The 21,073-nt window shown below is 56.8% G+C and overlaps 1 protein-coding gene across 3 annotated transcripts in view; it reads right to left on the reverse strand.

Moving 5' to 3' along the window:
* Positions 1 to 21,073, reverse strand: part of RNF213 (ring finger protein 213) — a 105,141-nt gene that overhangs the window by 70,839 nt on the left and 13,229 nt on the right. For all 3 annotated transcript variants that reach the window (XM_058703593.1, XM_058703594.1, XM_058703592.1), the window contains 9 exons: positions 12,213 to 12,719; positions 11,863 to 11,985; positions 11,037 to 11,212; positions 10,360 to 10,518; positions 9,087 to 9,289; positions 6,429 to 6,712; positions 5,331 to 5,587; positions 2,812 to 3,009; positions 479 to 701 (listed from right to left, as the gene is read on the reverse strand). In XM_058703593.1, coding sequence (XP_058559576.1) covers positions 479 to 701; positions 2,812 to 3,009; positions 5,331 to 5,587; positions 6,429 to 6,712; positions 9,087 to 9,289; positions 10,360 to 10,518; positions 11,037 to 11,212; positions 11,863 to 11,985; positions 12,213 to 12,719 — 2,130 coding nt within the window. The remainder of the gene's footprint in view (positions 1 to 478; positions 702 to 2,811; positions 3,010 to 5,330; positions 5,588 to 6,428; positions 6,713 to 9,086; positions 9,290 to 10,359; positions 10,519 to 11,036; positions 11,213 to 11,862; positions 11,986 to 12,212; positions 12,720 to 21,073) is intronic.

Consider the following 21,073-nt stretch of genomic DNA (forward strand, 5'->3'; position numbering starts at 1 on the left):
GTGACGCCTCCACGTTCGCGAAAACAGAACCCAGAAAACCCGCCGTGAACAGAGCAGAACGATGGATTCCTTTCTTTCTTTCTACCAACGAGTTTTAAGGTACTCGAGAACCAATTTTCTATCGTCTCACGAGGGAAATTCAGGATTTAAAATTGGACCATTTCCCGCGCCCCCCAAAACGGGACAGGAGGGAGCAGCTGTGACAGAGCGGCACGCGGGGAGCCCCGACCCCGTCCGCCCGCCCATACTGCACAGCCTGAACGCCTCCCGGCCGTGGCTTTCGGGAACTCTCCGGAAGCAGAGGAACTGCCATCAGAGCGGCCCCATAGCCCCGGCAAAGAGCCACCCCACCCAGGCCTCTGGCTTCTAAGTGTTTCGTCCTGCCAGGACCGCAGAAAAGAAGGATCACAGGCTCTGAACGTCTCACTTCTGATCTGCTTTTGCTAAGCGCCTCAAGAGCCTGCTCTGGACAACAGACCTCGAAGTCGCTGAAGGAGAGTTTTGTAAGCCTTTGAAGCCGGTGCCACGTCCCCAGGAGGCAGTCCAGGACGCAAGTGGGGAAGACGCTCAGATGGTCCATGAAGTTCTCCATATAGTGAACCAGGTTGCGCAGGGGCAGCAGACTGAACCAGGACCGGAAGAGATACTCATCTACGTTCAGCAAATGCCTTTCCTCTCCCATGAGCTGAACTAAGTGACTCCTGTAGGGACAGAGAAGGAGCAGCAGTGGGATCAGCAGACACAGACGGAGTTAAGTAATGTCAGAAGAGACTTATAAAGTCCAAACTTCAAAACTAATTTAAACGTCGGGGCGCCTGGGTGGCTCAGGCGGTTAAGCGGCCAACTTTGGCTCAGGTCACGATCTCGCGGTCCGTGAGTTCGAGCCCCGCGTCGGGCTCTGTGCTGACGGCTCGGAGCCTGGAGCCTGCTTCGGATTCTGTGTCTCCTTCTCTCTCCCCCTCCCTCGCTCAAGCTTGCTCTCTCTCTCTCAAAAATAAACACTAAAAAAAAGAAAAGAATTCACCAAAGCGGATGAAAGTTGAAGATACGATGCTGAGTGAAATCAGCCCGTCTCCAAAGGACAAACATGCTGATTCCACTGACGAGAGGTCCCTGGCGTGTGCAAATGCACGGAGACAGACAGCATGACGGGCCTTACCAGGTGCGGGCAGGGGAAACAGAGTCGTTGCCTAACAGGGACAGAGTTTCAACGTGGGAACAAGGAGAAAGCTCTGGCCGGGGCGGCACACCCGTGTGAGTTTGGGGGATGCCGCTGACCTACGCTGAAAATGATTAAAAAGCCAAATTATAGGACGTGTCTCTTTTTACCACGGCAAGAAACTGCACTAAGAATTAAGCATTGTTTCTAGCTTCATGGAGCTGTAACTGGGTTAGAGCCCTTGTGTGCCAGGTGTGGAGTGTGTGGATTTGACACCTTTATACACTGACCACCTTCACTCTACCCAGCACCTGCATCAATTCACAGAGTTACGATTTCTTTGTTGTGCTGAGAACAGTGAAGATCTACTCTCTTAGCGACACGGAAGCCTGTCTAATACACTCCTCCCAACTACACTCACCAGGCCGTAGAGCGGGCTCCCAAAACTTCTTCATCTTCTACCCGGAAATTTGTGTGTGTGTGTGACTGGGCGTATCTCCCAACTTTTTTATCCGCTCATCGGTGGGCACTAGGCTGTCCCGACGCCGTGGCTATTGTGAATATTGCTGGAGTGGACATGGGGGCACACGTGTGTCTCTGAGATCCTGATGTCATCTCCGTGGGGCAGACGCCCACAAGTGAGACTGTGGGATCATATCGTGGTTCCACTGTCAACTTTTTTTTTTTTTAATTTCTTTTTTTAATGTTTATTTTTGAGAGACAGAGAGAGAGACAGAGCATGAGTGGGGGAGGGCCAAGGGAGAGGGAGACACAGAATCCGAAGCAGGCTCCAGGCTCTGAGCCGTCAGCACAGAGCCCGACGCGGGGCTCGAACTCACAAACCGAGACATCGTGACCTGAGCCGAAGTCGGACCCCCAGCCGACTACTGAGCCCCCCAGGCGCCCCCTCCACCGTGAACTTTTTAAGGAACCTCCATACTGTCTTCTACAGGAGCTGCAGCGACTTACGGATGAAGCATCTTGATGAGCGAGTAAGTAAACGCTCCACATCAAACAGTCCAAGTGGACCCAGTGAAGGTCCTTAAATCATGACATTATACGGTGACACTGTACTGGAGACACCCCAGAAGGGGACAGCTGGGAGGCACATAAAGCCAGGTGCCATAGAAGTCACAGAAGGGTTACAAAGAACATCTGATAAAGGTTCGTGACCCACTAAAGGCCGTGTCTGCCTGAAAGACAAGATCTTTAAGACCAAGGCTGGTGTTTGTCATTTTCCATTGTTAACAATTGAATTTCTTCTAGACAGTTTATACACCACTGAAGGGTATTTAAAATACATACAATTAATCTTTTTTTTAAAAGCTTTTTCATGTTTATTTTAAGAGAGCACACCAGCAAGCATGCTCCAGGGGGAGAGAGACAGAGAGAGAGAATCCTAAGCAGGCTCTGAGCTGTCAGCGGGGAGCCTGACGTGGGTCTCGATCCCATGCACCGTGAGGTCACGACCTAAGCAGGAGCCAAGAGTTGGACGCTTACCCGACTGAACCACGCAGGCGCCCCCGAAGAAGTCATTTTAAAAGAAGTGTTGCCCAAAGCAGGAATGTGTGCACGGGGGAGCCTACTGAAGGTTCTAGAAGCACAGCTGTCATCCCAAGACTTACAGACACAAGTGTGGCTCTCCAACTTACCGATCTGCCTTTTTTTCCCGGAACTCCGAGAAGGGGATTCCTTCCAGGGCCGCCCAGGTGTCTTCAGGCTGTATCCTGGAGTCCTTTCCTTGAGGGGTTGGTGCCACGCAGTGGTGCAGGACAGGCAGGGTGAGCACCCAGAGGTCGACCGTCTTCTCTATGCACTGTCGGCAAAGGTTGACCAGGAATACCCGCCACCTGGGAAGGGAACAGAGAGCCCACAGCGAGCTGAGGATGGCCAGTGGCTTGCCCTGGGGGGTCTGATGACCCCTCGCACGAGAAGCAGAAGACAGGGGTGGCCGAGAAGAGCGACCAACCCCGGGAGAAATATGGTTGCCAGGGACGTAGGGGCTCACCCTTGGCACCCACCCATCCCGGCATCAGGCTCTCGCTGAAGCCCCGTAGCGACCGACCATCCTCCCTGACAGTGGAGGGAACAGAGGTTTGGGAAAGCTGCGTGATCTGTGAGCCCAGACCCTCCGGCTACAGTAAATCCAGATACAAAGCCATATAAAGCCGCTCTGTAAGCGCAAGGAGAAACGTGCAAACGATACAGGGCACACTCCCTACGGTCGCAAGATACTGGTGCTGGCCGGCTCTTTGAGCTTTGCCCTTGCACAAACTTTGTACGTGTGTCACCAACGCCTGGCTCTTAAAACACGCAGAGCTGCGCTGGGTAGCTCAAGTTTGTAAAACCGAGAAGCAGATGTCCTGATAAGACGCATCGCTCAAGGAAGCCCACCTTCCGTTCCCCGCAAGCTCCATGCGCAGAGCCGCGGAGAAGACCTTGCAGGAGCGCTCTGTAATCGAGGGCACCGAGGTGGCCCCTGCCACCCAGGGAGAAGCAAGCTCCTTCGGGCCAGGCCGGAGCCTCCACACCGAGAGCACCCTTGGCCCAGCTCAGCGGACCCTTGTGTGTCCGAAACTGAACATGTGGCCACAGAGGCTGCAGGGGGAACACCCCCGTTGCTTCCGCAGACGCCCTTGAGGCGAGCCCTGTAGTCAATCTTCGAACCCCAACCTCTCAAACACATGCCTGCAGGGCTGATAAAGGAAATTCTCAAGTTTCCGTGCTCGTGGACACAGCTCCTGGGCTCCCTGGGAAGCTACACGGTGGCATTTACCACGTTCAACATGACTCGGCAAAACACAAAGGCTGGCCCTGTTTCTGCCCCCAGCACACAATGTTCGTTGGCTTTTAAAGTAAGTCAATAAATAACCAGGGGCGCCTGGAAGGCTCAGTCAGTTAGGCGTCCGACTTCGGTTCAGGTCATGATCTCCCAGTTTGTGGGTTCGAGCCCCGCCTCGGGCTCAGTGCTGACAGCTCGGAGCCTGGAGCCTGCTTCGGGTTCTGTGTCTCCCTCTCTCTCTGCCCCTCCTCCGCTAGCACTCTGTCTCTCAAAAATAAATAAACATTAAAAAAAAATTTGCTTTTAAATAACCAGAAAAGAGCATTCCGAACATAAAAATAAGAAAAAAGAGGGGCGCCTGGGTGGCTCAGTCGGTTAAAAGCGGCCGACTTCGGCTCAGGTCATGATCTCGTGGTCCAGGAGTTCGAGCCCCACATCAGGCTCTGTGCTGACAGCTCAGAGCCTGGAGCCTGTGTCAGATTCTGTGTCTCCCTCTCTCTGACCCTCCCCCGTTCATGCTCTGTCTCTCTCTGTCTCAAAAATAAATAAACGTTAAAAAAAAAAAATTTTTTTTAAAAAAAAAAGAAAAAAGAAAAAAAAAAACACCTCCCGGTTCCCATAAGTCTTGCACATACTAAACACATGAAGTCTGTAACTTTCTGGACTGTCTTGATGATCTGTAACTCTTCATGTAAAAAAACACACATACCCCTATACCACATTCCTTCCTGGGGGCACACGTGCTCTCGTGGTGGAACGTGGGCTCGAATAAAATGCTTTCCCTCTTTTGTTTTTTTAAGATTTTATTTTTAAGGAAACCCTGCACCCAATGTGGGGCTCGAACTCACAAACCCAAGATCAAGGCTCCACAGACTGAACCAGGCAGGCGCCCCGTTTCCTTTTAATTTGAAAAAAAGTCTCATTTGGGTCGACAGTAAGGCGTGATACACCAGAAAGCTTCTCAAGAGCAAGATATTCCAGGGGCGCCTGGGTGGCTCGGTCGGTTGAGCGTCCGACTTCGGCTCAGGTCGTGATCTTGCCGCTTGTGAGTTCAAGCCCCGCGTCGGGCTCTGGGCTGACGGCTCAGGGCCTGGAGCCTCTTCAGGTTCTCTGTCTTTCTCTCTCTCTGCCCCTCCCTCGCTCACACTCTGTCTCTCTCTGTCTCTCAAAAATAAACAAACATTAAAAAAGATAAAAAAAAAATAAAAAAAAAAAGCAAGATATTCCAGTAGAAAAGTGATAAAAGTGAAGACAATACATATGAGGAAAAAGTCTAGACAAATAAACACTGAAGTGACGGATGTGTAAAATCACGGGCAGTCTTTCTTTCCTGGACACACACCTACACACCCAGGCACACCCACACACCCGCACGCACACACACAATACCTCAGACGTGTTTCAAAAATGTGGCTGAGGTCACGGTGAAGGTCGCCAGGCGAACAGGCGGGCAAAGAAAGGAGGTTACAGAGCCAGGCCAGGTCACCCTCCAGCATGGGTAAGTCAAATGTTTCCACCGAAAACAGGAGGATCAGTCCCATTCTCAGTCTGCTCCTCACTGGGTGGTCTTCAGGCTGAAGGTCCCCGCTTCTTTCCAGAAATGGCTCGGACCGCTTTTTCAAATACCACCACAGGTTTTTCTTCACCTGACCCCAGGAGGGAAGGAAGACATAACTGTGGGGCTGTGGGTGTCAGGGGTGTGAAAGCCGCCCCATCATCGCCCTCTGTTCCATGCCACCTGGGCGGGGGGCCAAGGCCTATGAAGGGCGTACACAGCCCCATGGAGGGGTGACCCCACTGCCCTGCCTCCTCACCAGACCCTGGGCACCCCCACTTCCCCGGGCCTTTGATGGGAGCCACCACCAAGGGTGCAGTCCCGAACCCTGCATGGGGGAGGGGGCCCCCCACGCTTACAAGGTCCCAACTGTCACCTCAGGCATGGCCGCAGGTCTGTCTCAAAACTGCCAGGGCCCTCCCACAACGCGGGGGGTGGGGGTGGGGGGTGGGACGGGTGATGGAGAAGGGTTCCCACTCTTTCTTTCCACTCTGCCAGAGGCCAGGTGAGGAGGTGGTGCTAGGCGTGGAGGAGGGGTGGGGCCAGAGGCGGGGGAGGGGTAGGGCCAGCACAGGAGGTGGGGCCAGGTGTGGTGAAGGGGTGGGGCCAGGTGAGGAGGAGGGGTGGGGCCAGAGGGGGAGGAGGGGTGGGGCCAGGTGAGGAGGGGCGGGGCCAGTGCAGGAGGTGGGGCCAGGTGTGGAGGAAGGGTGGGGCCAGGCGTGGAGTAGGGGTGGGGCCAGGCGGGGAAGTGGAGGGGGTGAAGGAGGAAGAAAATCCCCAGGCAGTGGTGCTTGGAGAGTAGGGAAGTTGAGGTCCTTCTGCCTGCACCTGCTCCTCAGGGCAGCTCGTGGCCAGTAAGAAGTGGGGGAGGGGGAGAGCTGACCGCCCAGAAGGGGAAGACAGCCACTGGGGACACCCCGGACACCTGGTACCTCGTTCTCGTCGTACTGCAGAGCGCTCCAGGGCTGCTCACGGCCTTCGTAGATCATGGGCACTCTCACGACAGAATAAAACTGCTGCAACTGGGTAAAAAAGCTGTTTATGTTGATGGCGTCCCAGATCTGCAGGATGCTGAAAATGGTGTCCAGCATGATGGTGGCGGCGATCTGCTTCCCCCTCACCAGCTCCCTCCTCGTGCCGTCTGTCAAATGGTCCATCACCCTCTGAATCAGCCCCGGGGGCTTCATGCAAACTATATCGTCGTACTGGTGCCACTCTAAGAGCAAAAGAAGGAAGACGCTGTAGTGCAGACCGTCCGAACACGCTGACCTAGACGCCCCTCCCTGGGAGGCTGGCGCCCGACGGACGAGGCAAAGGAAGGGAAGGCAGCCGGGTGGCGCACGGGTGCACCTGCCCGCGGATACCCAGCAGGGAGCTGGGCCCAGGTGGGGGACAGCTGTGTTTAGGACGGACACCCTAGTCGCCCCAAGGTGATCGGAGGGGGGCCCAAGGGCACACGATGCAGCCGTTCGGAATCTATCTGAAACACCTTTTATTGAACCAGCTGGCTCAGCACGCTTCGTACATGAGCTCCTTAGAAAACGATCACACGGCGGTTGAGAACTTGATCCCGAAACCACAGTCACCGGCCCTTGAGCACTATCTGGCTAAGTCACTCCAGGCAAGCGGTATTTCTTCTGTACTGGGAACCACGATGCTCGCCCCATGAAGGACAGTGCGGGCCCCACGACAGACTAGACGGCGCCCTGGACGCAGGGCCTGACGCAGGGCAAGGGCCGAGGGCATGGCTGCTCCTCGTGTGACCAGATGCAGAATGTAGAAGTCTCTGGAAGAGCAGGTCCTCTGTGCCTCCCGCGGTCTGCATGGAGGTCCCCGCTCACCCCGCCCCCACTCCATCCCAGCCCGGCGAGGACTTGAAATTATTGCCTGGAATAAGTGGTTTTCCTGCTCTCTGCGTCCCACCAGCCAGAGGCCCACGTGGGCCCATGCTGGGGACACGGTGGGTCCCTCAGTGGTTCAAGAACGCCCCAGACAGAAGGTGAGGGAAGAGCTGCAGGCCTGGTCAGGCCCGCATCGTGGAGAGCAAGGGGCACCCTGGACCCTGGGACGGTGGGGCAGGGAGGGACATCAGTGGTCTCCGTCTCTCAGAATCTACCAGAAGAAATGTTTCAGTTCCAACCCGCTAGAGAAAAGAGAAAGAAGACACAAAAGTCAGAAAAAATACAGAACAAGACCGACACGGAAACAAGGTGAACAGAAAAGATGGGAGAAGGTGGCCAAAGTCACCCTTCCACGGCAGTGGTGACTGATGCTGGAGGGCTCACGGAACCACTGTGGTCACTCACAGACGGAATGAAAAACCGCGAAATAAAACCCAGCAATGAAAGCCCAGCAGACACGTGAGCCGGCAGGACAGAAGGGGCCACATCAGGGGACAGCACACCGGGTCCCCATGCCAGGCCACCGGCCCGCGCTCCCGCCGCCTGGGTCTCTAGACGGGGCGCGGCCTGCAGCCGGGAACCTCCTCCCTGGCGGCCTGGCCGCTGTGGTTCACGCTCTGCGGGGACGCTTGCAGGGGGGAAGGGGGGAAGCCACCTGTCCCCCCTCTCTGGGGACTCAGGAAACCCGCCTTTACTCAAATTAATGCAGATAAGCTATGACCCCACTGCATGGAGCAAAGCACAGACCCTCAGTCACCATGTTCCCAGCACCTTCCAGACACCCTTCCCAAATCACCCGTGATGCCGTCGGCCGCGGGGGGCCCTGCACCTGGGCTCCAGCCATGACCTCCTGACTCTCGGAAAGCCAGCGAAGGCCTTCCCGTGAGTCCTTCTATCGGTCACCGGCACTCAGCTCCGTCCCCGTCCCACGTACCCGGCTTGGGCGCCCGTTCCCCTTAAGTGCTGACGGTGAGCCGGCCACCGCCCTGACGGTCGAGCTGCAAGGGGAGCCACTCAGACACAGACTGAGGCCTCTCGGGAGCGGACACGCCAACCTTGCTAAAAAGGACTACGCTGTGAAATCGGCTTTCTCTACCACGCGCACAAAGACCCCCGCACACCGTGTGCTCTCGGCACGCGCGCACACACCTGCGAGACCAGGCACCGGGCCGCAGAGAAGGTACAGGCCACCGAGATCATCCACAGAACACACACACACACGCACACACCACACTCACACCCGGTCCGCACACGCCACACGCTGCATGCAATGAGCGGAAAACAGAAAAGGGGAAGAAAAGATACGGAAACAAGGAGACAGAAAGAAGAGAAAGGAGGAGAGACGGGAGGGCGGCCAGGATGCCAAGCAGCAGGGGCGCCGTGGGCGGAGGTCTGACTCTCCGTCTCCGGGGCTGGGGGTCCTCCCGCCCTGCGCCTGCTCACCGGCCCCCTGCGGCCCCTCACCCCCAGCGGCTTCACCTTCCTCCCTTGCCCGTTTGTAGAAATCCCCTTCTAGTACCATCGGAAGTGAGCGTTCCATCACGCTGATCAAACCCGTGCTTCGCAACTCGGGTTTCTTCGATGTGGAGCAGGGGCCGGGGCGGGCGGGCGGGGGGGCATGTGACGAGGACCCACACGGGCCCCCTCTGCAGAGGAACGGCCGCACCCCTGCGCCCGGCCGGGACTCACCTCCCGAGCCCAGGAGTTCAGACCTCACGTGCAGACAGCGGTTGACGAACTCGCCCTCCTTCTGCTGACGTTTGTAGATGAACTCGTACTCCACCTGGCCCTTGCCTCGCATGATGACGTACTTGTAAGGAATGGGCTTATCCAGGTGCTGTTTGGAAAGGGTGGCGCTGCCTTCCACGAGGGACCCGTTCTCACGCAGGTCTCTGAAGAGACAGGACACCGGCCCGTTACCCGGAAAAGAATCCCGTTTTTTTTTGTTTTTTTTTTTTTAAACGTTTTTATTTATTTTTGAGACAGAGAGAGACAGAGCATGAACGGGGAAGGGTCACAGAGAGAGGGAGACACAGAATCGGAAGCAGGCTCCAGGCTCTGAGCCGTCAGCACAGAGCCCGACGCGGGGCTCGAACTCACAGACTGTGAGATCGTGACCTGAGCCGAAGTCGGACGCCCAACCGACCGAGCCACCCAGGCACCCCAACAAATTGCATTTTTAAAGTTTCTTTTTTTTTTGTTTTTAATGTTCTTTTATTTATTTTTGAGACAGGGAGAGACAGAGCATGAGCAGGGGAGGGGCAGAGAGAGAGAGAGGGAGACACAGAATCGGAAGCAGGCTCCAGGCTCTGAGCTGTCAGCATACAGCCCGACGGGGGGCTCGAACTCACAGACTGTGAGATCATGACCTGAGCCGAAGTCGGACGCCCAACCGACCGAGCCACCCAGGCGCCCCAAGAATCCCGTTTTGAAAACGTTCGCTCTCCTCTAACGCAGCACGGAGTGCAGACCCAAAGCTATAGCTCGATCCTGCCCAAGAGGAGGCTTCTAGAAGGAGACACGGGTTCCGGACAGAACCCACGTTCCGTGGGGCCGGAGTGACACGTGACGAAGGAGTACGCGGCAGGGGGTATGTGTTTGCAAACAGTCAGTTTCCAAAAGCGTAAACGGGTGATCGCCTTGAAAAACGGGATCAGAGGGGCGCCTGGGTGGCGCAGTCGGTTAAGCGTCCGACTTCAGCCAGGTCACGATCTCGCGGTCCGTGAGTTCGAGCCCCGCGTCAGGCTCTGGGCTGATGGCTCGGAGCCTGGAGCCTGTTTCCGATTCTGTGTCTCCCTCTCTCTCTGCCCCTCCCCCGTTCATGCTCTGTCTCTCTCTGTCCCAAAAATAAAATAAAAAATGTTGAAAAAAAAAATTTTTTTAAAAAAGAAAAACGGGATCAGAGACTGCGCGCCCCGTGCGCGTCCCCGAGGGGCTCCCCGCGAGCGCGGGCCGTACTCACTTGGCGTGGTGCATCTCACAGACGTTCCGAGTCCACTTGGGCTTCCCGAACTCTTCTCCACCCCTGACGAACACTTTGTGGAGGGCGGGGTCGAACCCGAAGTGCTTCGAGACGACCGCGTGGAAGTAGAGCGTGACCCCCTCCTGCAGGCTCGGCGGGCTGCGGCGAAGCCGGGAAAGGAAACGCCCACCGGATGTAGACGTGCCTGCGCGCATGTGCGCACGCCCTGCTTCTCGGCGGTGCGCGAACACCCACCCCAGCAAAGCGTGAGAGCGTCCACGCTGCAGGCAGACCGCACGCCGTGGGGGCCCCTCTCCGGAGGTGGGCACGGGTGGGGGGCTATCTCTGCCCGGCCGTGCCGGGCTGGGGGCAGCGGCGGGAGGGGGCTGCTGAGCATCCCGGGTGGTGCCAGTCTCTGCCCCGGAGTCGGCCCACGTGGCCCACGTGGCCTCCGGGTCCCCAGGGGGCCGTGGGAGAGAGCACATAAGCAAGCGAGGAACCGGGGAGTGTGACCCTGCCCCCCCCTCCCCCCCCCGCCTGCCTCTCCCAGAAGAGTCCCCGAGAAGGACACCCGGGACCATCCGACCCTGCACCAGTGTGGGGGTGGCGGGAGGCTGCACTGGTGCCCCCGGGGCAGGCTGTGACCTTGCTCCCGAGCGCCAGGGCTCACACCCTACCTCTGCTTCACTTCACACACTGCCGCTTTGGGGTTCTTCTGCTCTTTGCCAGTTTTCACAGCAGCCGCGTAACTGCTGTTACTCCCTTCGGGCTTCTTCGGATCCTCTGGCTTGGCCTTCTCATTTCTACCTGTCTTCTCTCCAGTGGCGGCCGTCTTGTCCTTGCTTTCAGCTTCCTGGAACAAGTTACCAAGCCCCAGTCTTTAGGATCAGCTGCCACATTTGCCTCCTCCCGGTGACGGCTTCTCACAACAGCCAGGCTGCTCACGTCCTTTCCCTGCTCAGAACCTTCCAACGCCCTCGGGCCCACCCGCCACAGCCTCCGGGAATCCTCCAATCCTGTCAACGGCCCCTCTTGCCCTCACTCGATCCTGGGGGCACCGGCTTCCTTACTCTTCCCTAAACAGCCCCTCCCCCCCCCACTCTGCCACAGGGCCTTTGCACCTGCCATTTTGGCCTCGGCTATGTCCCCAGAGAGCCACATGGCTTGCCCCTCACTCTTTCAGATCTCCGCTCCACCTGCACCCCCTTGGAGAGGCCTCGCCCGGCCATGCTCTCTCAGCACGCACCCCCGGCCCTCTCTCCCCTCACCCTGCTCTCCTCTTTGCCACTCCCCACGCCTGACTGTGCTTTCCACCTTTCCCCACGGAGAATGTGAGCCGTGAAGGCAGGAGCCACGTGTCCTTCACGGCTGTATCTCTAGCACCCAAAAGAGTGTCACCGAACGACTGAAGGAAGGATGAGCTTTGGAAGGAATGGGGCCGGAAGCGGCAGACAGTGGGACAGACAGCAGGACGGGGAGGCTTCCAAGGACGAGGTGCTCTACCTGGCGGGATTCTGAGGAAGCAGGGGTGCTTGCTGGCGGCTGTTTCGTTTTCTGAGTCTTGGCTTTACCTTCCTTCCTGGCCCCTTCCACGGGCTCAGCGGGCCGGGTTACAGCAGCATCTTCCTGGAGGAGACAAAGGCCCCGGACGTCAGGGCGCGGGTGCCGTGATGGCGTGAGGGCCAGCACTGGCCGCCACCAGCCCAGCAGAGGGGCCGGCAGCTCCGGGAGGGGCACCGTCCCCAGGGACGAGTCCCCAGTGCCCCTCCTGGGCAGGGAGGCGACGTGGGACTGCTTGGGAGAGCAAACGGTCAGGGCAGGTAGGCTCGCTCCTGGATCCCCCAACGACTCACCCGGGGGGCCCGGGCCCCGGCCTGCCGCCCGGCGCTCTGCGGTTCTTTCTGGGGCTCCGAGCCCGGCTCCGGGTCAGGCATCGGGCGCTCCCAAGCAGCACCGTCCTTCCCGGGATGGTCTTTACTGGCAGAGGCGGTCGGGCCAGCCCCCTCCCGGGGGAGGCCGCTGGCCTTGGAAGGCTTGGGGGTGTCGTGCTCCTTCCCGTTCGGGACGGCCCCTCCCGGAGTCTGGTCGTGCAGAGGGCTGCCGCCAGCCTCGGCGTGCCCCACGGGCGCTTGGTGGCCACGGCCCTCCAGGGGGGTCGGGTCGGCGCCCGGGGGCTGGCGAGGCTGGCTGGTCGCCCCACCTTGCAGATCTCGGCTTTGGGGTGGGGCTGTGTCCTGGAACCCGGGGTTCGCCAGCGAGCTGACGCTACAAGGGCACGAGGAGTCCCCCACCAAGGAGTCCAGCTCCACGGAAGCGGAACCGTTCTGTTTCTTTCTCTTACTCCTTTTCTTCCTTTTTCTCTAAACAGAAAAAGACGCTGATTTTAGTTCCTGGGGTCACTAAGCTCTCCCAACGTTTTCCTCCCATTTTCTCTCAATGTCTCAAGCATTCAAAGCTTCGCCCGACCAAACTCCCCTTGTACCTGCTAAATCTGCCCCTTCTTCATCTCGGAAAGACTGAAACAGAGACGCATATGGACGGGGGCGGTGGGCAGAGCTGAGGGGCAGGGGGCCAGGCAGTGCTGGCCACACACGTCATTCTGCCAAGTCACAGCTGAGAAGCTCACACAGAACTCCTTCCGATGGGACATCATCCCTGGAAGTGTGGTCTGTTTTGTTTTTTGGTTTTTTTTTTAGGTTTATTTATTTTGAGGGAGAGAGAGTAGGAGTGGGAGAGGGGCAGAGAGAGAGAGAGAGGGGATCCCAAGCAGGTTCCGCACTGTCAGCGAGGAGCCCGACTTGGGGCTCGAACTCACGAACTGTGAGATCATGACCCGAGCGGAAACCAGGAGTCGGACGTTTAAGGGACTGAGCCCCCCAGGCGCCCCTAAAGGGTGGTCTCTGAACGTTACAAAGCGTGGGCCTCCACGAATCGCACTCCTACGTCGCATGTGTTTCGTACACGACGCTGAGAGAGAGAGAGAAAAAGACGGGACACAAAACAGGAGCGTCAAGAGCCGCGTCCTGCCCGGAGATGCTTGCTCAGTGGCCGGAGACCCTAACCTCGCCATCAGAAACGGCTCGCGGGGAGCAGCCGTGGCAGGACCCTCCGCGGACCCGGCGGGAGGTGGGGGGGCTCGGTGCCCTACCTCGCTGAGGGGCACAGCTCTGGAGCAAATGAACACTGGTCGGTTCACTAAGTGCCAGTGGCTCGTAAGTCCCCTGAAACCTGCTGTGGACCCGGGACTCCCCACCCGCCCATACGCCCTGGAAGAGTCCCCGTTGACAGTGAGGGAAGGTGGGGTTTGTTTGCACATGGGGTGGGGCGGCCTCGTCCTGGGTCAGGGCCTGGGTTTTCTCCACGAATCCTAACCTCCTGCAGGTGTGCCTACAGCCAGCAGGACACATGGGGCCTCCCCGGAGCGAGATTTCCTGGCCTGTCTGACCACAGACCCCCAACTACCGTCGTGGGGCAAGAAAGAGGCTTTAGAGAGGTCACTGAAGGCGATGACTTCTCCAGCGTCCCAGGGCCCACGGAGCACTCGAAAGCTTGCTAATGTGCGGATGGTGACCGGGCAGGTGCGGGGGACCCGGGAGGACTCTGCATCTCCAAGGAGCCGCTGCGGGGCAGGGGGGCTGCTGGGGGGCAGCAGACCAGCTCTGCTCTGACCGGGCCCTGGCCGCAGCATCGCCACTAGGCCTCCCGAGGGTTCGAACCCCGGCCGGGCCAAGAACCACTGATTCGGCAGAAGGCGGCCTGCACAGACATGTGGCCCACGGCCCTCTGAGAGTCTTCTCCGACTCAGCTCGAGGCTTGCTTCAGCCGAGCTGCACACTGACTGATCGAGGAACCTGGAAAGAACCCTGTGCCAGGCACAAGGAACGAGACAGCAGGACGCATTCCTCCCCCGCGAAGCCAGTGGGTTAGTAAGAGCGACAGACTACTGACCGTTTGAGCCTGTGGAAAACGCCAAAGACAGAGGCGCTCGAGGGCCGGGGATCTCAGACGGGGTCCCTAGCCCGGAAGGCTTCCTGGAGGAGACGGTGCGGGCCGAGTCAGAGAGACACAAAGCCCACCAAGATGGCTTCGTCCGTCCCACAAAGAGTCCCCGGGCCCATACCGTCTGCGAGTGGCCAGAAACCTCTCACCCAGAATCAAAGTCGAAGCGTGGCCGGGGGGCCTCTGCTCACTGCCTGCCTGCCTCATCCTGGGCTTGTCCCGCTCTGGCCTCCGGTACGAATCCTGTTTTTTTCTTCTCTGTAGCTTATGATGCTTTGACAGTTTAGGGGCCTTGCCAGTCCTGGCGACCACCCCTCCCAGGGCCAGCTCATTCCCAGAGGGGGCAGAAGACTCCCTCCCGTAGGCAAACTAATCAACCCAGAGCCCACACCCCGACTCACCTCCCTCAGCCACTACTCCTCGGCCCTAAATCACCCCAGGGCCGGGTTCCCAAGGACTAGACACCCCTACAGCCCAGAATTCACCAGGACTATTCGGACTAGCCAATCCTAGACTTGCTCGAACGTGCCTTCCCTATCATTATTCCACCTCCTGACCACCCAGGAGCTTCCCTGCCCGGCAAGGCCCCTCCTCTTGTGACTCAGCATCTCCATCGGTTAAATAAATCCCAGCACAGACTGGACCGGACGCCTCCTTGCTGGGCCCTCCTGCAGATACCTCCCTCCTCCAGTGCCGTGCCCCACGTCCCTGACACCCTCTGTAGGAAAGCGAGCCCTCCCAGACCGTGGCCTCCGGTCACTAGACGCCCATTCATTTTCTCCCACTCCAGAATGTAAGCCTCTGTTTGTCCACGGCCACACCTGCAGTGTCTAGAATTCCCGGCCCACTGCAGGTGCCCGAACGTTTCTGTTTCATTAAACACATTCCTCGGGAAGCCTCCTGCGTTTCTCTGCAGCCGGCCAGTGTCTCTCCCGCATGGGACCCTCGGGACCCCACACCCCTCAGCCCGGAGCCGGGGTCCGCTCGGATCCTACAGTGGGTTTTGACTTTTCTGATTTGCAACGTGTCTTTCCCCCCACTTTACCTTGTTTGCTCCTTTTCATATTCTTATTTTATTGTGCTTTTTATGAGCTGCTCCAAATCCTTCTAGAACAAGATGTATACTTTGTACAGGTGACTTCTGGTTCTCTTAACAGACATCTGAGGGCTGGGTGTGTACCAGGCAGCTGTCCATGGCTCCACAGTTGGGGGACCAGCACACCAGAGACAACACGGCTCAGGCTAAAATCTAAACCGCTCCCTTGCCAGAAATCAAGGTTTTATCCGTCTGTGTTCCTAGTTGTCGTGGCCTGTGGTTTTGCACGGATATTTGCCTCAAGGCAAAACGAAAGACCGTAACAGTCAGGAACATGTACACTTTAACACTCCCCGGACTGGGAACACACACAGACAGCGGACCGAAGTCGAGGGCACGGGTCACGACCTCTGGGTGTGGGGAGTGGGCTGGGGGCAGCGGGGAGGAGACCCCGACAGTTCTGATTTCCATGCTTAAGTGGATGGTGGGGGTGAGCGTTCACCTTGTGAGCCCTGCGTCTGCGTCATAAATGTCCTCTGTTGTGGGATTAACATTTAATGAAAACATTTTTTGAAGTTTTCTGACCAGTAAGGGATGCTAAGAAGCCTTCCGGGGCCTGGAATGTTCTGTCTCTGGATGCGGAGGGCGTCGCCAGGCTGCGCGGGGGCACCTCGATTCAAAAACTATACCACGCCAGCCCTTAGTGTACACACAAAGGCTACTCCCACTCCTGCCCAAAGAGAATTAACTAGGAAAAAAATTAGTTTGCTGATTCTTGGAGTTTTGTTTTTTTCTTTTTATCAAAACGCATCTCTGATGTTACAACCCGCACCCATTTATTTCTCCAACAAACAAACCACAAACCTCTCAGACACACAGCACAGAGGGGGGCAGGGTCTGCGGGGATGCCGGCCCCTGTCCACTCACCCAAATGCTGGATCAGGGTTACACGGGGGGGGGGGGGGGGGGGTTTGCTGCTGGGGACCCTGGAGAGGTACCACGGCGGGGTGTGGGGGCGACCGGTGGGGGCACTGCAGCGGGGACCCGGGATGAGCCCCACTAATCGGATAGAAGGCTGAGATGTTGGAGTGCAGCCCCAGCCTGGGCTGACTCGGGGAGGGATTAGGAATTCAGACTGACGACAGCGTCCCCTTTCCCCGCTGGCCTCACACTTCCTTCTCGGAAGCCGGCCCTGCCAGGGCTGTTTTCTGCAGGAGCCTGTCCTGCCGTCTCCTGCCAGCTCCAGCAGGGTGAGGACACAGACCTTCTAAACTGAGGCATACGTGCCGGTGGGCAGGGAGGGGGGGCGCCTCTACAAGAGGAGGACAGGGTCTGGGACGGGGACCAGAAAGGTCAGGCTGAACCAAAGCCCAACCCACCCCCAGCCAATGGTGCCACCAGCCTCTCAACTACAAGCTGGCCGACTGCCAAAGGGACCTTCTCAGGGACCACCGAGGGGGACACAGAGGTGTTGGGCGACGGGCACGGGTGGCACGACCTCTCCCCGCAGGAACCACGGGCCGCCTGGATTTGCTGAGGAAGTCTGACTGGATCTGTTCTGAACCCACGGGGACACGATGGAACCATCCCTCCCCCTCAAGCTGCCTGGTGCCTCCTGGGGGGCCACGACGGGGATGCGGCGGGTGGGTGGGGGCCGCCTCAGTTCCCACACAGCTCACCACACACACCGGGCTGGCCAGGTGACCCCGTGTGGGTTACTCAGCCATGGTGTGCCTCAGTTTCCCCATCTGTAAAACGCAGGGGACAGGCACCCCTACATCACAGGGTCACTGTGAGGCCCGGATGGGACAAAGCAGGTCAAGAATCGCAGAGAGGTGGCCAGCACATGCAAGGTCCCCCCCAGTGCTGCAGTGACCGTGGCTCTTTCCCACACACAGCAGAGGCTGGGGGCCACCGTGGCGACCGTGTGTGTGGCCAGCTGCCTTCTCCCACTCCTCCTCCTCCCCTGGGAAATAGTCCCTGAATTTCCCTGTTCTCAGCCATCGGGCGCAAGTAGGAATCGCCTCGACTCCAGCTCCCGGGGCCAACCCATCACCCTGGCCACAGCGATGGGCGCTTAACCCAACTGGAGCCGGTGAGGTTTGATGAAAGTCTCCCCTGGGACGGAGACACTTCCTCCTGCTTCTGTAGAGGCCACTAAAGGAGGCGTCCTCTCACCCCTGCACACTGTATCGTAGGTGGATAACTGTGGATAACTGTAGAAATAGTAGAAAGGTCTAGAGTGCTAGCGGCAGCTGCTGAGACCCTAAGGAGGAAACTGACATCAGGAAGGCGACACCTGGACCTGGAGAGGAACACCAAGGTGCCTGGATCAAGCCTTGCCTGCAGACCAACCTGAGGGTTTCCCAGTTATGTTAGTGACAAATTTCTCTTATCGTGGTAATTCACCCGAGCTGGGTGTCCAGTTATCTGCCACCAAAAGATTTCTAATAGTTAAAGTAATCAAACGTTGAATTTGGTTGTTTCTGTCTTACAAAAGCCTAAAGTCAGTCCAGGTAATCAATGTTCTAGCAGCCTTTGTCCCGTAAGCGGTCAGGCTCTCCTACGTACACTCAGGCCACAGAATCCTCAGGGCTCCAGACTGCTGCGCTGTGGCACGGGACAGGAGGACCCCACTGTGGCAGGCGGCCAACCCTCCAGGCATCATAGAAGGTGGCAGGAGACATCTGACCTTCTATGGGAAGGGTCCCCAGGGCACCCGAATCAGGCCTGCCTTCTAGAAGGAGGGGTGCTGTCAGCAAGGAAGTATTAGAAAAGAAACCACAAGCCTAAAATGGAGTCGCTCGTGCTAAGTTCCCCATCAGCAAACCAACACTTCATACCCAACCTGACTGCAGCTTTTTTTAAAGCAGGCTGTATGCCCGACGTGGAACTCGAACTCGAACTCGAGATGCAGAGGTTGAGTCGCATGCCGAAACCGACGGAGCCAGCCAGGCGCCCGCTAACGCAGTTTTGGCCTCCAGGAAGGTAACCTTTAACCAGCCACTCAACCTGGAATCACCTGGTCAGCCCTAGCGACGTGATCTGCCCAGCGGACCCTTCTGTTCCCAGTACGAGGGCAGCCGTGCCTCAAAACAACTCGCTCTTCACTAATAATTTCCTTTCCCACCCCGTTTCTGCCTTTGGAACACGTTCCACGTTTCTACCCGTGTCTGCCTTGGGAAAACCTTCCACGTTTCTACCCGTCCCTGCCTTTAAAAACCTTCCTCTCTGTACCGCCCCCTTTGGAGCTCCTTCCTGTTGGATGGGAAGCCGCCTGATTCATGAGTCACTGGACAAAGACAATTTGATCTTTACACTTAGGCAGCTGAAGTCCTGAAGCTTAACATATTTCATAAGGAAGCGTGGCCACAGCGAAGGCAGGTGGTCCTGCGGAGCCGGAAGGGCCTGGAGGGCACAGCTGTGGGGGAGGGGGGCGAGGGCGGGCAGGGTGACCCCCAGGGTAACAGCCCACCGCGTGGACCCGACCACCTCCCGCCCTTCGAGCAACCTGCAGGATCTTCCCAGCCCGGGGACAGCAGCCACTAGCCCAGCTCGGACAGCAGGGTTGCAGCCCCCGCCCTGTACTCTCCTCAGGCTGAGCATCTTCCCGGGCCTAGATCGCCTGCTCCTCTCCCGTAAACTGCCTTTTAAGTCCTTCACCTGCCGGTTGTTCGCTGCTGTCCTCTTATTTCCTGGAAGTCGGTCAGGTGCCCCAGCGGTCGACCCTTCATCAGAGGCCACAAAGCTTTCTGGCCGTTGGCTTTTACATTTAATAGATGAATGGTCTTCTCTGACTCAGAATCTATGAACGTTTTTACTGCCATATTAGCATCTGTGGGTTTTTTTAACGAGGCTGAGAAACATTTGTATAATTTTACTAGTAGTTAACCTATATTTTCTAGAACTTTTAGGGTGTTGTTTTCCATTAAAACACGGAGTTGCTCTGATATATTGTTTTCTGGAGGGGAGGTGGGCACAGGGAGGGAGAGAGAGAATCTCAAGCAGGCTCCCTGCTCAGCTGGACTCGGGGCTCAATCTCACAACCGTGAGATCATGACCTGAGCCAAAATCAAGAGTCCAATCAGTGCCCAACCGACTGAGCCACCCAGGCGCCCCGACTGGTATATATTTTAATGTGTAATATGACCGGGGGATCTGGTTTCCAAACAGCCCGTGGTTCAAGCACACCTACTGTAACTCTCTGACTTATCATGGTGCTCTCATCACGTGCTGAACTGTTACACACACACACACACACACACACACACACACACACGTGTGTCCGTCATCGCTGACGGGTCTCAGTCACTCCATTAGACGGTTTTATAGCTTGAGAGACATTAGGTCAAATCTCCCATTATTGTTCTCTTTCTCTATATTCTTTATAGATCTTCTCACCGATTTATACTCCAGATGGACGGAAAAACACTAGTTTTGCACGTTAATTGGTTAATGCAGTGGAGAGATCGGAGGACATCTTTATGATCTTAAAACTATTGCTTTCCCTCTCAAGGAAATGTTATTTTGCGGGTTTTCCTGATTTTGTGGCTATCACAAGTGAGCTCTCCATCTGCTGTTATTTTCCGTCTAGGCAACTCTCCAGGCCCTGTATCGATGTCACTGCATTTAAAGATTTTATATTTTTTTAAGTTAATTTATTTTTGAGAGAGAGAGAGAGAATCCCAAACAGACTCTGTGTTCTCAGTGCGGAATCCGACTCGGGGCTCAATCTCGAGCCAAAATCAAGAGTCAGATGCTTAACCGACTGAGCCACCCGGCCTCCCCTAAAGATTTTATTTTTAAGTCATCGCTACTCCCAATGTGGGGCTCGAACACACAACCCCAAGATCAAGAGTTGGGTACTCTATCAACTGAGCCAGCCAGGCGCCCCTTGAAGTCACTGTCTTTAGAAAGTGTTTCAGCAGTTACTTCACAGACCTAAACCTTCCAGGCAAAGACCACGCCTGCTTTGCAAGCCTTCCACCAACATCCGATACCTAGTATCTACTGGGCAATAAAGTTTCGTTAAATTCCTCAATGACACAGGGGAGCAAATCTTGCCACCTGCAAATATGCCTCTTTGGCATATTGATTATACTTTAAGCTGGTTATTTTTAAGAAGCCGGAGTCGGGAGAAGCCGTGAAAACCGAGGAGAAATGACCCTTTTGTGAGAGCTATTTCCACGTAAAAGGAAAGTTCCCGAGTAAGGGTGTCTCTCTCATCACCAGGAACGGGGGAGTGACTCAATTCTCTAGAAACTCGTCAGTGGAGAAGGCTGGCTTTAAATCTGCACAACACCCTCAACTTATTCACGGCGCTTTTCCTGATGAACTCCCACAACTGACCCTCCCACCCCGACATCTCCTGTGGAGGGGGCATTCAAGGTGATGGCTTTGGCCATTGTGGGTTGTCACCCCATTTTCCCAGGTCTCTCCCATGTGTGCAGGAGGTATCTGTGCTGTGCAAATTCTCTCCGACCTTCTCCCCTTAACCCGTCTCCTGTCAATTTGATCCTCAGCCCAGCCGAGGAACGTGGAAGGGCAGAGGAAAACTCTTCCTCCCCGACAGTGGTCATCTCACTCAGGAAAAGAGTTAACGCTCTCTGCCAAGAAGTAATACATGAAATAAATTCCACAAACGTCACTCTTCGGCGTATGAATCCTCGCTGCTTTTCC

This window comes from Neofelis nebulosa, chromosome 16 (genome assembly GCF_028018385.1).
Source record: "Neofelis nebulosa isolate mNeoNeb1 chromosome 16, mNeoNeb1.pri, whole genome shotgun sequence".
Lineage (NCBI taxonomy): Eukaryota > Metazoa > Chordata > Mammalia > Carnivora > Felidae > Neofelis > Neofelis nebulosa.